General features: G+C 37.7%; 1 protein-coding gene across 1 annotated transcript in view; it reads right to left on the bottom strand.

The window, feature by feature from the left end:
- Window positions 1-12,018, bottom strand: part of FAM185A (family with sequence similarity 185, member A) — a 57,898-nt gene extending 45,880 nt beyond the window's left edge. Inside the window, exons 1-3 of the mRNA XM_006834401.1 lie at window positions 11,568-12,018; window positions 7,312-7,421; window positions 2,393-2,485 (exon numbers count right to left, since the gene is read on the bottom strand). Coding sequence (XP_006834464.1) covers window positions 2,393-2,485; window positions 7,312-7,421; window positions 11,568-12,018 — 654 coding nt within the window. The remainder of the gene's footprint in view (window positions 1-2,392; window positions 2,486-7,311; window positions 7,422-11,567) is intronic.
- Between the last annotated feature and the right edge of the window lie 3,436 nt (window positions 12,019-15,454).

Raw genomic sequence — 15,454 nt, 5'->3', positions numbered from 1 at the left:
CTGATATTTGAAATTTTCTGTTCAGCTCTTGGACCTCCTCATTTCTTCCATTTGCTTTAGCATCTCTACACTGGAGAGCAAGTTTCAGTGTCTCTTCTGATATCCATTTTGACCTTTTCCTTCTTTCTTGTCTTCTTAATGACTTTTTGCTTTCTTTATGTATGATGTTCTTGATGTCATCCCACAACTCTTCTGATCTTCAGTCTTTACTGTTTAATGTATCAAATCTGTTCTTCAGATGATCCCTAAATTCAGGTGGGATATATTCAAGGTAATATTTTGGCTTTCATGAACTTGTTTTCATTTTCTTCATCTTCAGTTTGAATTTGTATATGAGTAATGGATGGTCTGTTCCACAGTCTGTCACTGGCCTTGTTTTGATTGATGATACGGAGGTTTTCCATTGTCTCTTTCCGCAGATGTAGTCAATTTGATTTCTATGTATTTCACTTGGTGAGGTCCATGTGTATAGTCATCTCTTATACTGTCTAAAGAAGATATTTGAAATGAATAACATTGATTTTGCAGAATTCTATCATGCATTCTCCAGTATCATTTCTATCACCAAAGCCATATTTTCCAACTACTGATCCTTCTTCTTTGTTCCCAACCTTTGCATTACAATCACCAGTAATGATCAATACATCTTGATTGCATGCTTAATCAATTTCAAATTGAAGAAGTTGGTAGAATTCTTCTATTTCATCCTCACTGTTGAGTGAAAGTTACTCGTTTCTTTTTTCATAATATTCTTCTCATCAGGTTTGAACTAACAAGCTATTTGTAGGTGTACTGCTTAATTTCCAAACAAATTATATGTTATTAGCTTCTAGTTTAATTACACTGTGGCTCACAAATATTCATTCTATAATATCAATTCTTTGAGATGTGTTGATATTGATTATGGCTCAGCTTCTGGTCTGTTTTCAAAACGTACTAATGTCATGGTGTAGTGCTATAGGATAAGCATTGAATTTCTAACCACAAGGTCCGTGGTTCAAACCCACCAACCATTCCTCAGAAATGCTATACAGGGTCACTATGAGCTGGAACCGACTCCCCAGCACTTAACAATGTCAATATTGGGAACAGCATTCAATACATATGTCAATTAAGTATAAAAAGTTTAACATGTTCAGATCTTCTATATACAAATTTATTAGTTACTGAGAGAGGTATGCCAAAATCTTTCACTCTGATTACAGATTTGTCTATTTTTGTTTTAATTACTGTCAGTTTTACATCATATATTTTGAGGCTATATTATTATGTGCATTCTAATTTAGAACTGTTACATTTCTTAATGAATTATGTTTTCATCATTATGAAATAACCTTCTTTGTCTCTAATCCTGCTATCTTTTTACATCCTTCTACTCTCAACTCTTCTATAGCGTTTTAATTTGAGGTATACCTGGTATAAGCAGTGTATAAATGTGTTTTGTTTTAATCAGTGTTTATCTGACAAAAGGAACATTTAGCATTTTACTTTTGATATAATACTGATATATCTGGGCTTAGCATGACCTTCTTAATACTTTCTATTTCTCTCTCCTGTTATTCATTAATTTTATTTCCTTTCTTGTTTTGTTTTGGATTTAGTTTATGTTACTCCGTTCTTAGGTTATATATCCTTTTACTATTCTTTATACTTCTCTTCTTAAGAAATATAAAGGTTAATTACCCTTCCCTGAGTGTGAACTGGATGGAGCAGTGTACACTATGGAAGAGGTGACAGTGTGTGACTTGTGAGACTCGATCAGAAGAGGCAGTCTCTGGCTTCTCCTTGCTCTCTCTGGATCACTACTTTTACCTTTAATACTATGCTATGTCACAGAAAGCATCAAAAGAAGTTATTTTAAAATTACAAATTCTCTTCCTATTAACCCTCAAAATCCTCGGATTAATTAAAGCTTTTGAATAACACCAATGCTATCAAATGGTGCCACCTTGTGGAAAATACTGAAGAAAGTTGATTTTGAAACTTAAACTTCAACTTGCCCAAACACAAACTAAACAGGTCTTGGAAAATAAGCCTAATTTAGAAGAAAATTTTAATCCAGATATTAATGCTGTTATTTAATGTGGTATTTTAACCCACGATTATAAAATAAAATTCTCTTCAGAACTAGAATTCAATATTAAGCATTTAGGAATTTATTGATTCCAGATAAGGAATTAAATAGATGTCAAAAATATTAACTATAAACTATTCAAAAAGCTCATGAAGTTTAAATTGTATATTTATTTACCTTAAATTCAAATTTGAATTCACTATTGAAGTAAAATGCATTCAAAAGGGAGTGTTATATCACAAATTTTGTAGAACCTGCTCATTGTGTTAAGACAATACGAAGCAAAATCATTACTAAAAAAAGAAGTTATAATCTTACACTTTTATCTGATGCATGAATATCAACATTTCCATAAACTGTTCCCAGACAGATCACCTTCCCTCCTTTTGTCTGAACACGCAATTTTTGACTCTGTAAGACAAACACAAAAATACCTATAGAGAAGAAGAGAGAATAACTTTGACTCATACCAATAGAAAATATCCAACATTTTAAACATTTCTTTTTTATTTGCAAAAAACACATTAAGCAGCAAAGGAAGAAACTGGAATAAAAAACAAATAAACTGCTGGAATAATATCAACAGGGGGGGAAAATGTCAACTGTTTAGAGGGGGCTTCAAAAAGTCAGGAAATAATGGGATTAAAAGATAATGGAATAGGATGACTGTAAAGCTAATGTTCTCCCATGTAAACTATCACTCAATTCACAATAAAAACTTAAAATAAAAATAAAAAGATAGTGGAATTTTTCCATGAACTTTTTTAAACTCCCTCATATTAAAAATTTTTAATTACCCATCTGGATTCAAAAGAAGAAAGAAAAGATATGTGCCTATTCCAGTAGCTTTCCTGAAGGACTTGGGAATCAAAGATCACTGTGACCAGCCAATTAAACATCAATGATGAAGATTATGATGACATTAATCACTATGACTATTATTATTAATACTAATAATGGTGTTGTTGTTAAGTATTGTAGAGTCGGTTCTGACTCATAGCAACCCTATACAGGGTTTCCACGGAGCAGCTGGTGAGTTTGAAACGCCAACCTTGCAGTTCAAATCAACTTTGTGGTCCGGCACATTATCCTGCAGTGCCACACCAGAAACCTAATAATAGTTATCATTAATTTGACATTTCCCTTGTAATAAAATTAACATTAACTACTTTATATGAACATCCATTTAATCCTCACAATAACACAGAAAAATAAGTTATATTTTTTCCTGTTTTATAAAGGAAGAAAACCAACACTCAGGATGGTTAAATAACAAGATGACACAATTAAAAATTAACAAAGCCAAGATATGAATTAAGCTTTGTATGATTCCTAAGCCCACATTCTTAAAGTTGGTATAGTCTGAAGAAGAATGTGTTATGCTGGAGACATTCTGTTTGCTAAAAGGATGTGTGACAAACTATGTTTGAAGCAACTATATTTATTCGATATAGCTCATATACACACAATTGCTGACGGCAGGTATATAAATAAAAGTAATGTGAAAATAATTCATCATATCAGTCACTTAGTTAGTCTTTAAAAATCTAAAAATAAACATGTTTTACAATGACCAAGCAAAAAAGATTATCTTCAATAAAATCATTAAGTGCCATCTAGGCAGTTCTGACTCACAGCGACCTGTATAGGATTTCCAAAGAGCAGCTGGTCAGTCTGAATCACCAACCTTGCAGTTCAAACTGACCTTGCAGTCCACTACTTACCCTACAGCGCACACAAACTATCGAAGCATATGAAAATATACGTTGTGAAACTCTAAGTGCAAGAAGAACAGGAACTAATGCTGAACTATATTTTATTAGAAATGCATTTGAAATTGGGAATTAGATTAAGTTTTTATTATGCAAGTACAAGAATTACCAGAAGTAGTAATAAACTAGAACCTATCAAAAATGTATTTGAAATCTGAAATCAAGATTTGCAATATAAGATATGTACCAGGTTCATGAATTACAGATGATACAGTTAGTTGCATTCAAAAAAACATTGTCCATATCAGGCATACATATCTCCTAAACCAAGATAGATGAAAATTCGGGGTTTACAATGTTTAAATTCTTACTAACATTTCTAATAAAGTTGTCTTATTCCTCTTATTCTTACTTCTGTAAATTATTCATAAAATGCCTTACAAGCATAAAAATATAAAAGCGGTTCTGTGATGACTATTTTTCTAGTATATTGAGACTTATAATGAGGGATAATTCCTAATATAACAGTGAGTCAAAAATTACCCACACTCCAGTTATTTGAAAACTTCTGTTGACTGCACCATCTTATCAGCGCTTTCTGTTCAAGGTCACTGTTGTGCAGGTGTGAACGTGGACATCTGCAAACAAAATTTGGACTGATACTCAAAGGAAGGTAAAAGTTTCTTTAAAAAAAAAAAAAATCATTACTGGTGATGAGACATGAATTCATTACCGCGAGCATGAGAACAAATGCAGAATATGAAATGAAAACATTCTCAATCACCAAATAAGAGAAATTTTAAATTGATGCTTATGGTTTTCTGGGATTCTCAAGGGCCAGTATTGGGACACTATCAAGAAAAATGTTCAACAATCAACAGTGGGAGACTCACTGAAGAGCTTATGTCTAAACTTTGGATTAAACACAGAGGACTGCTATTCAACAGCATTGTAACCCTGCATGACAGTGCACGTGCACACACCTCTGCCCACACTGCTGACACTCTACAAAAATTTCATTTAGAGGTGTTAAAGCATCTTCCCTATAGTCCTGATCTTGCTCCATCATATTTTCACCTGATCAGTCCCCTGACAGCAGCCCTTAGAGGACGAAGATTCACCTCTGATGAAGGCAGTGGTGCATTTGTGCCTCAAAGCTTAGCCTAAAACATTTTTTAATAAAAGAATCTGAAAGCTTGTTGACAGATGGAAAGAGTGTATTGAAAAGCAAGGAAATTATGTCAAAAAATGATGTATTTGTCTTTTCTAAAAGTTGATTAAAATAAATTCTACACTCTGAGTGCAGATAATTTTTCACTCACCCTTATAGAAAGTTGCATATTTTATGTTTCCTAGATATCAACTTTCCATTAGGACTGAAATTGTCAAGGATTTAATTTTACTTGGAAGCATATCAATACCCATGGAAGCAGAAGCCAAGACATGAAATGGTACAGTGCATGGGAAAATCTGCTGCAACAGATTTCTGCGTGTTCAAAAGCAAAGATGTCACTTTGAGGAGTAAAGTGTGCCTGACCTAAGCCATGATACTTTCAACCACCACATATTCACGTGAAAACTAGACAATGAAAAGAAGTGATGCCTTTTGTAATGTTGGCAAAGAATACTGGATATACCCTGGTCAGCCAGAAGAGCAAACAAATCTATCTTAAGAGAAATACAGCCAGAATGTTCCTTAGAAGTAGGAATGGCAAGACTTTATCTCACTTACTTTGGACATATTTTCAGGAGGGACCAGTACCTGAAGTATACTATGCCTGGTAAAGTAGAGTATCAGTGAAAAAGAGGAAGATCCCCAATGAGACAGTGGCTGTAACAATGGGCTCAAACCTAGCAATAATGTGAGGAGTGGATAAAGTTTTGTTTTGCTATACATAAGGTCGCTCTAAGTCAGAACCAATTCAACAGCACCTAACAACAATGGATATCATCCAGTGACCTGAAACAGACTCTGAAATAAGTCAAAGCAGATATAATTCTGGGTAACTCCCCTTTTTCTTCTACTCTTCTCTGAAAGAAGTTATTTGAAATGAGAATCAACCCCAAACGCAAATTTCAAAGAAACTATGATGCAATAACCAAATGTGAAACAAAACACACTGTGTTAGATAAATGCTTAAAAACAAATCCTTAATTTTAGGTTTTTAAGTTATACCATATAATCTGTTTCTTGGCTCTCTTTGTTACAATATGTTGATTGACTTGGATAAAAAACAAAACAAAACAAAACAAAAAAAAACAATTTGGGGAAAAATGAAAACATTGTCCCATAAAACAGCAATGAAGCAGCTACCAACATAAACTTGTGAAAAGAGCATCTTTAATATCAGGTACTAAAAATACTCAAATAGGATTCTTTCACCATACTTATTCAATCAAAAAACCAAGTAACTGGATTATATGAAGAAGAACATGGAACCAGGATTGGAGGAAGACTCATTAGCATTCTGAAATATGCAGATGGTACAACCTTGCGTGCTGAAAGAGGACTTTATAAATACTTGATGACGATGAAAAATCACAGCCTTCAGTATGGGTTGCACCTCAATGCAAAGCAAACAAAAATCCTCTCCGGTAGATATGATAAACGGAGAAAAGAGAGAAGTTGTCAAAGCTTTTATTTTGCTTGGCTCCACCATCAACACTCATGGAAACAAGAGTCAAGAAATCAAACTAAGTATTGCATTAGGCTGCCCAAGACCTCTTTAAAGCATTCAAGAACAAAGATGTCAGTTTGAGAAATAAGGTGTGTCTGACCCAAGTCATGGTATTTTCAACAGCTTCATATGCATGTGAAAGTTTGACAATGAATTAGGAAGACTGTAGAAGAATTGGTATATTTGAGTTATGGTGTTGGAAAAGAATATTAAAGCACCATGGACTGTTAGAAGAACCAACATATCTGGGTTGGAAGAAGCACAGCCACAATGGTCCGTAGAAGTCAGGTGAGACTTTGTCTTTCATACTTTGGACATATTATCAGGACCAGTCCCTGGAAAAGGACGTCATGCTTGGAAAAGTGGAGGGTCAGAGAAAAAGAGGAAAATCTCCAATGAGATGGAATGGTACAGTGGGCTCAAGTTTAACAACGACTGTGAGTATGGCAACATATCGGGCAGTATTCTTTCTATTATGCATAAGGTCACTGAGTTAGAGCCAACTCAATGGCACAACTAACAACTCCCTCATCAGTAAATGAGGGCAATAAATTCTGGCCCTTTACAGAAAGTTTGCTGGACTCTGCTCTAAAACTCAAGAAAGTTACAATACCAAAAATTAACTTGCAGGCTTAATACTGCATATAATTTCTTAATAAGAATAACATTTTTTGTTGTTAAGTGCCGTAGAGTCAGTTCTGAGTCACAGCAAAGCTTGATAGGGTTTCCGAGAAGAGGCTGGTAGGTTTGAAGCACTGACCCTGCAGTTAGCAGTCCAGTGCTTATCTACCAGGATGCTAAAAAATAATAATAATATTGAAAAATAATTAGAAAAATAAGTTTATACCTTAACAGACTGTAAGATGCTGGTCCCCTGATCTGTTGCAATTTTGCAATTATCACACTCCATTTTTTGGATTTTTACACAACCAGATCCTGATGACTTGACATTCAAATCTAAAAGATAAAAAAAAAAACAACAACTTAGTATTATGATTAGTGCACTCTTAAGCATTTCAGGAGCCCCAGGAGAGCTAGCTCCTCTTTGCCCAGAAATCTCGTCAGCAGTATTTCTGACTCCTAGAGGGGGCACAGCTACCAACGGTCTCTCTCTAAAAGAGCAAAAGAACTATACTTAAAAACTTTTTCTGAAAGTTTTTAGAAATAAAGCAGTTCTTTTTAATGGTACCTATCATCTAGATATGCACATAAAGAGACAGATCCCAACATCTTTTATTCACAGTCTATTGTATTCATTTGCCAGGCTAGTCTTGTGATACTGTTGGTGTGAAAAGGAGAAAATAATATATGTGAGACATGAAGGAGGGAAAATTCTCCAGTTCTAATAAGAATTCCTGTGCAAGATCATAGAAGCCTCTCCTTCCTGAGAAAACACACATGCACACAGAGACACAGCAATTCCATTAGGATTTCCGAGTCCTTAAATCGCAGAAAGCTTCACCCTTTTCCTGCTGAGTGGTGCTGGTGAGCTTGAATCACTGACCCTGTGGTTCAGACCAGTGCTTACAGAGCCACCGTGCCCCCCACCCCATAAATATTGATGGTTTCCCTTAAAAAAAACTGCTTCTCTTAATAATTAGTGTTACCTAACCCATAATATTGGGGCCTAGCTCCAAATTTTCAATATTGTAGTGTTAAGTGCCATCAAGTTAGTTAGTTCTGACTCAAAGGACCCTGTAGAGGGTTTCCAAGAATAGCTGGTGGATTTGAACCTCTGACCTTGAGTCCAGCAGTCCAGTGCTTATCCTATAGCAACATACCAGGAGTCCAAATTTCAATAGTTTAGGCACACAATCTATCTACATGGTGGTCTCTAGTCTATAATTAAAATAAGTCATATTCTGGTTGGGATTTAAACTTCTTGGCAAAACTAAAACGAATTCCACACTTACATGGGTGCAAATATAACTGCAAAATTTACTACCTAGTTGAGTAGTGTTGCAACATCAGGCCTAATAAGGCCAGTGTTGTCAGATATGGAGAGAAGGAAATACATTTTAAAGATACACAGGATAGGTAGGTGAGGGAAGGAAAAGGTGCAGGTAGGCACCCTGAGGTAGTGCTAGTCTCACTCATTCATTCACTACAGGTCACAGACAGACTGCAGGAACAGGGAGATGGCAAGAAAACTGAAGATGGTGATGGAAGAGGGCCCAGTCAATTTGTAAATGAAGCTCTGACTGAACAAAGAGGAATCATAGTAGTAAACTTTGGAATCAAGAGCCTAAGTAGCATCCATTTTGTCTAGGTTCCCATATAATTGTGCGTAGCTCTATTTCAATACTCAAGTCTAGCTTGTATTATAATTATGTTGGCAATTCTTCCTTCCCACACCAAACTATTACATGTTTTAGGGTAGCATGTCTTATTCCACAAGACTGGTTTTAAAAAGCTGAGAAGTGATAAAAAAAAAAAAAAAAAAAAAAGTAGGTTTAAGCAGACTCAAGTCATTTCAAACCCCGTTCATAAATGAGAGAGTAGCACATTTCTTGAAATCTATCCTCATTTATTCAATGTGTACGCTTAGTAAATAAGCCAAGAAGCTGGACACCATGAAGAAGAGTGCATCATCAGGATTGGACTAAGGCTCATTAACAATCTGCAATATGCTGCAACAACCTTGCTTACTGGAGATTTGAAATACATAATGATGAAAATTAAAGACTACAGCTTTCAGTATGAATTGCATTTCAATGTTAAAAAAAAAAATCTTACAACCCGATGAGTGAATAACATCACAATAAATGGAGAAAATATTGAAGTCATCAAAGGTTCATTCTACTTGCATCCACAATCAACACCCATGGAATCAGCAGTCAAGAAATCAAACAACATATTACATTGAGAAAATCTGCTGTAAAAGACCTCTTTAAAAGCCCAAGATATCAGTCACTTTGAGGCCTCAGGTGCACCTGACACAAGCCATAGTATTTTCAATTGGCTCATATGCAAGCGAAAGCTTAAGGAAGAGCAAAAAATGGATGCCTTTGAATTATGGTGTTGGTGCAGAATATTGAATATTTGAACTACCAGAAGAACAAACAAATCTGTGTTGGAAGAAGTGCAGCCAGAATGCTCCTTAGAAGTGAGGATGACAAGACTTCATCTCATGAAATTTGGGCATGTTATCAGAAGGGACAGTCCTTGGAGAAGGATATCATGCTTGGTAAAGGATCAAGGAAAAAGAGGAAGCCCCTCAATGAGAGGAATTGACACAGTGGTTGCAACAATGAGCTTAAACATAGCAATGATTGTAAGGATGACACAGGCCCAGATAGTGTTTTGTTCTGTTGTACATGGGTTACTATGAGTGGGAACCAACTTGAGAGCATCTGACAATTCCCACTAGAATGAAAGTTTCATAAAGGCATATACTGGTTTTTGTTTTTCATTTGTTTACCCACAATAAATATTAACTTTGTGAAGTTTGTTATAGCTCAATTTTCTCCTCTGAAATGGTGGCAAAAACAGTATCTACTTTATTGTACAATTTTAAAAGATTAAAAAAAGATTATCCTAGAAATGTTAGCTATTGTTCTGATCATCGATATTACCCTTTAGTTTCAGGAAGAAGGGGAGCCTACAGGGATCTTCCTAGAAAAATGTAGCGTACACTGTGGACTGCACTCTGGGGAATAACAGAATTCAGATACCTAGGAAATATATCCTGCAGGCATTATCAACTGAACTTTCCCAAGCAATCTGACTGCTTTTCTTCATAGCCCGCTACTCACAAAAAACTGCAGCCAGGAAGAATGGAGACATATCAGTAAGAATTTGAGTGTCTATTTGAAAGCAAAATACTTGGTGCAGGGTAGATATGGAACATCTAATATAGAGGGCTGTCTTAAGGTCAGATCCCCATGCTGTGAACAAAGGAAAATGTGGATAGATTCTTTACCAATGAGTGGATTATCCAGTAACCTCAACCCTGAAAATTAAACCAATTTGCTAATGACCGAGTGCAATGACATAAATAGTAGCAAAAGACAGCATAAGGGGCTCCACACATATCAGACTTGAATTTATCCAAATTAAGTTTCTATTCAATTTAGAAAGTTTCTGTAAATGGGAACCGAATTCCTGTTGTACTTGCTAGTTGCTAGCAAGTCAGTTCTGCCTCGTAACAACCCGGTATACAAGAGAACGAAACAATGCCCAATGCTGTGCCTTCTTCTCAATCCTTCCTATGTTTGAGCTCATTGCTGCAGTCACTGTGTCAACTCATTGAGAATCTTCCTTTTTCACTGACCCTCTACGTTACCAAGCATGATGTCCTTCTCCAGTGACTAGTCCCTCCAGATAACATGTCCAAAGTACATGACATAAAGTCTCACTGTTCTTGTTTCTAAGGAACATTCCGGCTATTTCTTCCAAGACAGATTTGCTTGTTCTTCTGGTAGCCAATATAGTCAATATTCTTCACCAACACAATTCAAATGCATCAATTATTCTTCTGTCTTCCTGATTCATTGTCTAACTTTCGCACGCATTGGAGGTGGTTGAAAATACCATGGTTTGGGTCAGGCACACCATGACATTTTTGCTTTTTACTACTTTAAAGAGGTTTTGTGGTTGCAGATTTGCCCAATGCAAATACACCATTTTATTCCTTGACTGTTGCTTCCGTTGGCATTGATTGTGGATCCAAGTAAAATGAAATCCTTGACAACTTCAATCAGTTCTTGTTCATCATGATGTTGTTTATTGGTCCAGTTGTAAGAATTTTTTTTCTCTTTATGTTGAGGTGTTATCCGTGTTGAAGGTTAATCTTCATCCGTAAATGCTGCAGCACTCAAGGTTGTGTCATTGGCATACTGCAGGTTGTTAATAAGGCTTCCTCCAATCCTGATGCTGAATTCTTCTTCATGCAGACCAGCTTCTCAGATTATTTTTCAGCATACAGACTGAAGGGATACAACTGCTAAATACTTTAGAAATTTAGAGTAGAACAGAATAACGGAGGCAGCTTCCAAATGGGGCAATGGCAAATTGGCTTCAAAAGTTAGTTCAAAATGGATCAATTAACAGTGCACGTCAGCGTACGCCTGTGCCCTTGAAATCAAACCCGTTTTCACTTGCCAAATTTCAGGGGTGCATCCACCTCCACCGAAGCCTGGGGGTCGATGGTCTCAGAAACGATGGAGATCTCATTCCGCGCCTCGTCATACCTCACCTGCAGGCCGTCCAGGCCCTGCACCCCGCCCTCCAAGCCGCTCACCGCTACCAGCACGCGGTCAGAATCCGGGTAGATGAGGGGGTCGAGGGGCCTCACGATCAGGTCACACGAGAGCTGCGTCCGCAGCCTACCGAACGGGCTCACCAGCAGCGTCCACTTCTTCAGCGTCTGGCGCGCGGGACTAGGAAGAGTGACCTCGCGCTCCGACCTGGGCCAGCGCTCACAACCGCCCGATCTGTACGGCCGAGCCTGGTAAGACCGGCCCGGCCCGCGCTCCACAGCCTCGCCGATCCACATTCGGAGCTGGCAGAACCTAAGGCCACTGCGCCCCCAACCTGGGCAGGGGGTGAACATGGCACGCCCCTCTCCTGCCCCCTTAGATCACCTCAGTCTTTAGAGGGTCACTTGCCCCGGCAGACTTGAGCCGCCTCAAGTCAAAAGGAAAACGAAACGTTTGAGAGGGTTTGCTGAAGTAAGAGCAAGGTTTCCAACTCTGCTGGGAGATTTAAACATCTGCCACAAAACCCTCAGCAGCAAGTTGGCATTTCAAAGCTCTATCAACCCTGACCCGTACTCTACGTTTACCCGCGCCCATTTCGCAATGGCTGACGGGATATGTAGTTTTAAATGACGCACAGATTGACGGTCTCTGAGCGGTTCTAAAACTACAAATCCCAGGAGGCAATTCGCCGGGTAAACAAGGGTCTAAGAGCAAGTACAAGGCAGGGTTAGGGAGGTGCGCACGCTTTGTTCCAAGCCCATTGGCCACTAGAGGAGAGGAAGACTCTAGATGAGTATCCATTTGACCAATGGAAAGCGCGAAAGGGGAAAGGTGGGCAAGTCTTCCTGTGTACCTATGTGGTCTCCTTGGATACCTAGGACGCAACTTCTTCTTAGTAGAGGGTGGAGCTTTGGAGTGAGACCCAGGAGGCCAAAACCAAAGGTAAAAAAAAATATGAGGCAGGACTAAGGGGAAGTATAAGAAACTCTTGAAAAAAAAAAAGGTGAGAATCCTGAATCAAAATAGGAGTAGCTTCTTGGGTGGTTAGACGCAAGCTTCCCTAAAGAGCACTATGTGGAGATGGAGACTCACCTGGCAAGAGAATTAAGAGCTAGGATGATACTTTGGGGAGAGGAACTCCCTCTCTGGTAGTCTATTTAGGAATAGCGTTAGAAGCGCTTAGCTCCTTCTGGAATCTAGGCGATTTTAGGCCAGTCATTGGATATCTCTGGGTTATTTATTATTCATTGTTAACATTGGGACACTAATCCCTCTTTTGCGTTACCTCAAAGGGTTTTTGTAAGATCAAATGAAATAATGTGAACGTCCCTCGTTGCCCAATTTTCAACCAAACCGTAGACAGTTATATAGGGGGACAACAACGCTAGTATGATGTACTCACCATGGCAAGGTCAACCATTAAAGATTAAAAGGGCAGCATTTACCTAATGACAAAGTTCTAAAGGTAGGGAAGGAGGTTGGGATGAAAACAAGAACCACAGGGAGAAAGTACGATAAGAACTATTGTTACTTGGAAGGGATTTCAATCATGGAGATGAAACAAAGTGTTGAATGTAAAATTGATGATCTGATCTGTAAACTTTCACTCAGTTCACAACAAAAATTCTCAAAAAGAAAATGTGAACATGTTCAGTCTACAAGGTTATGATACAAAATATCGTATTATTATTTTAGGGATATTACAGACTTGGTTATAAGGAAAAATCTTAGCCATCAGGATTGGTTTTGGGAGCAACACTGACTCCGTGATTACTAATGATTCTTGGTTTTAGGGCTAAATTAAGTTAGAATAACAAACGTCAACCTGATGCAGATTTTTCTCCTGACTCTGCCACTGATCTCTCTGTCATCTGAATCTGTTTCTTCAGCATTAGAATAAAAGATGACTTTCTAAGATTTCCTATACCTTGTTTGAGTTGGAATTAACTTGATGGCAGTGTGTTTAGGTTTTGGGGTTCTACCTATTACATTCTATTATTCTATTGTTGTTGTTGGCTGTTGTTAGTTCTGACTCATAGCAACATATGCACAACAGAAGGAAACACTGCCCAGTCCTGTACCATCCTCACAATTGTCATGCTTGAGCCCATTGCTGCTGCCACTGTGTCAATTCATCTTGTTGGGGACCTTCCTTGTTTTCACTGACCCTCCACTTTATTAAGCATGATGTCCTTCTCTGGGGACTGGTTCCTCCTGATAACATGTATGAAGTATGAGACACAACATCCTGGCTTCTAAAGAACATTCTGGCTATACTTTTTCCAGCATAGATTTGTTTGTTCTTTTAGCAATTCATGGTACTTTCAATATTTTTCTCCAACAGCATAATTCCAAAGTGTAAATTATTCTATAGTATTTCTTATTCATTGTACAACTTTCACATGCATATGAGGCAACTGAAAAGACCATGGCTTGGGTCAGGCATACCTTACTCCTCAAACTGACATCTTTGCTCTTAAACACTTTAAAGTGACCTTTGTGCAGCAGATTTGCTAATGCAATCTGTCATTTAATTTCTTAACTGCTGCTTCCATGAGTGTTGATAGTGGATCCAAAATAAATGAAATCTTTGATAACTTTACATTTTTCTCCATTTATCATGATGCTAGTTATTGGTCTAGTTGTGAGGATTTTTGTTTTCTTTATGTTGAGGTGTAGTCCATACTGAAGGATGTGGTCTTTGATCTTCATCTGTATTTTAAGTCCTTCTCTTCCAGCAAGCAAGGTTGTATCATATGCATATAGCAGGTTGTTAATGAGTCTTCATTCAATCCTGATGCTACATTCGTCTTCATATAATCCAATTTCTATGATTATTTTTGCTCAGCATACAGATTAAATAAGTATGGTGAAAGAATACAACCCTGGCACACATCTTTCTTGATTTTAAACCATTCAATATCTCCTTGTTCTGTTCAAACAACTGCCTCTTGGTCTATATACAGGTTCCTCGTAAGCACAATTAACTGATCTGTCATACCCATTCTTCGCAATATTATCCATAGCTTGTCATGATCCACACAGTCAAAGGCCTTTGCATAGTAAATGAAGTACAATCCTGCTGTGGCACTGTAGGATAAGCACTCAACCTAAAGGTTGGCTAGAACTGCAAGGTTGGCAGTTCAAACTCACCAGCCGCTCCTTGGAAACCCTATACAGGGTGGCTGTGAGTCAGAACCGACTCGATGGCACTTAACAACAACAACAAACATCCTTCTGGTATTCTCTGGTTCAGCCAAGATCCCTCTGTCATCAACAACTTCCTAGTTCCACATTCTCTTCTTAATCTCTCTTGAATTTCTGCCAGTTCTCTGCTGATACTCTGTTGCAGCCATTTTTTTATAATGATAGACACAAGCCACTACTTGTCACCAACCTCGCCCTTGCAATTAGCAGCCCAACAGTTAACCCACTGCACCACTAGAGCTGCTCTCAAACTGCTCCGTTGTGTTGTTAAGTGCCATAGAGAACTGTTCCATAGGGCTCAACAATAAGAGAGTATTAAGTAAGGTAGTATGCAACCATTTTCACATGATTTGAAGACTGTTCAATGATAATGGGAATATTCTATAACATTATGTTACATGAAAAGAGTAGATGCCAAATTGTATATATATATAGTGGCCTCCCTTTAAGAACAATAATTTTAATGTAAATTATATTGTGTAGAGCATCCTGGTGTGGCACTGTAGGATAAGCACTACACTGCCAACCATAAGGTCAGTGGTTCAAACTCACCAGCTGTTCCTCAGAAACCCTATACAGGGT

The sequence above is a fragment of the Chrysochloris asiatica genome, unplaced genomic scaffold (assembly GCF_000296735.1).
Source record: "Chrysochloris asiatica unplaced genomic scaffold, ChrAsi1.0 scaffold00010, whole genome shotgun sequence".
Classification (NCBI taxonomy): domain Eukaryota; kingdom Metazoa; phylum Chordata; class Mammalia; order Afrosoricida; family Chrysochloridae; genus Chrysochloris; species Chrysochloris asiatica.
The sequence above is the reverse complement of the archived record's forward strand: the minus strand, read 5'-3'. Positions and strand labels throughout refer to the sequence as shown.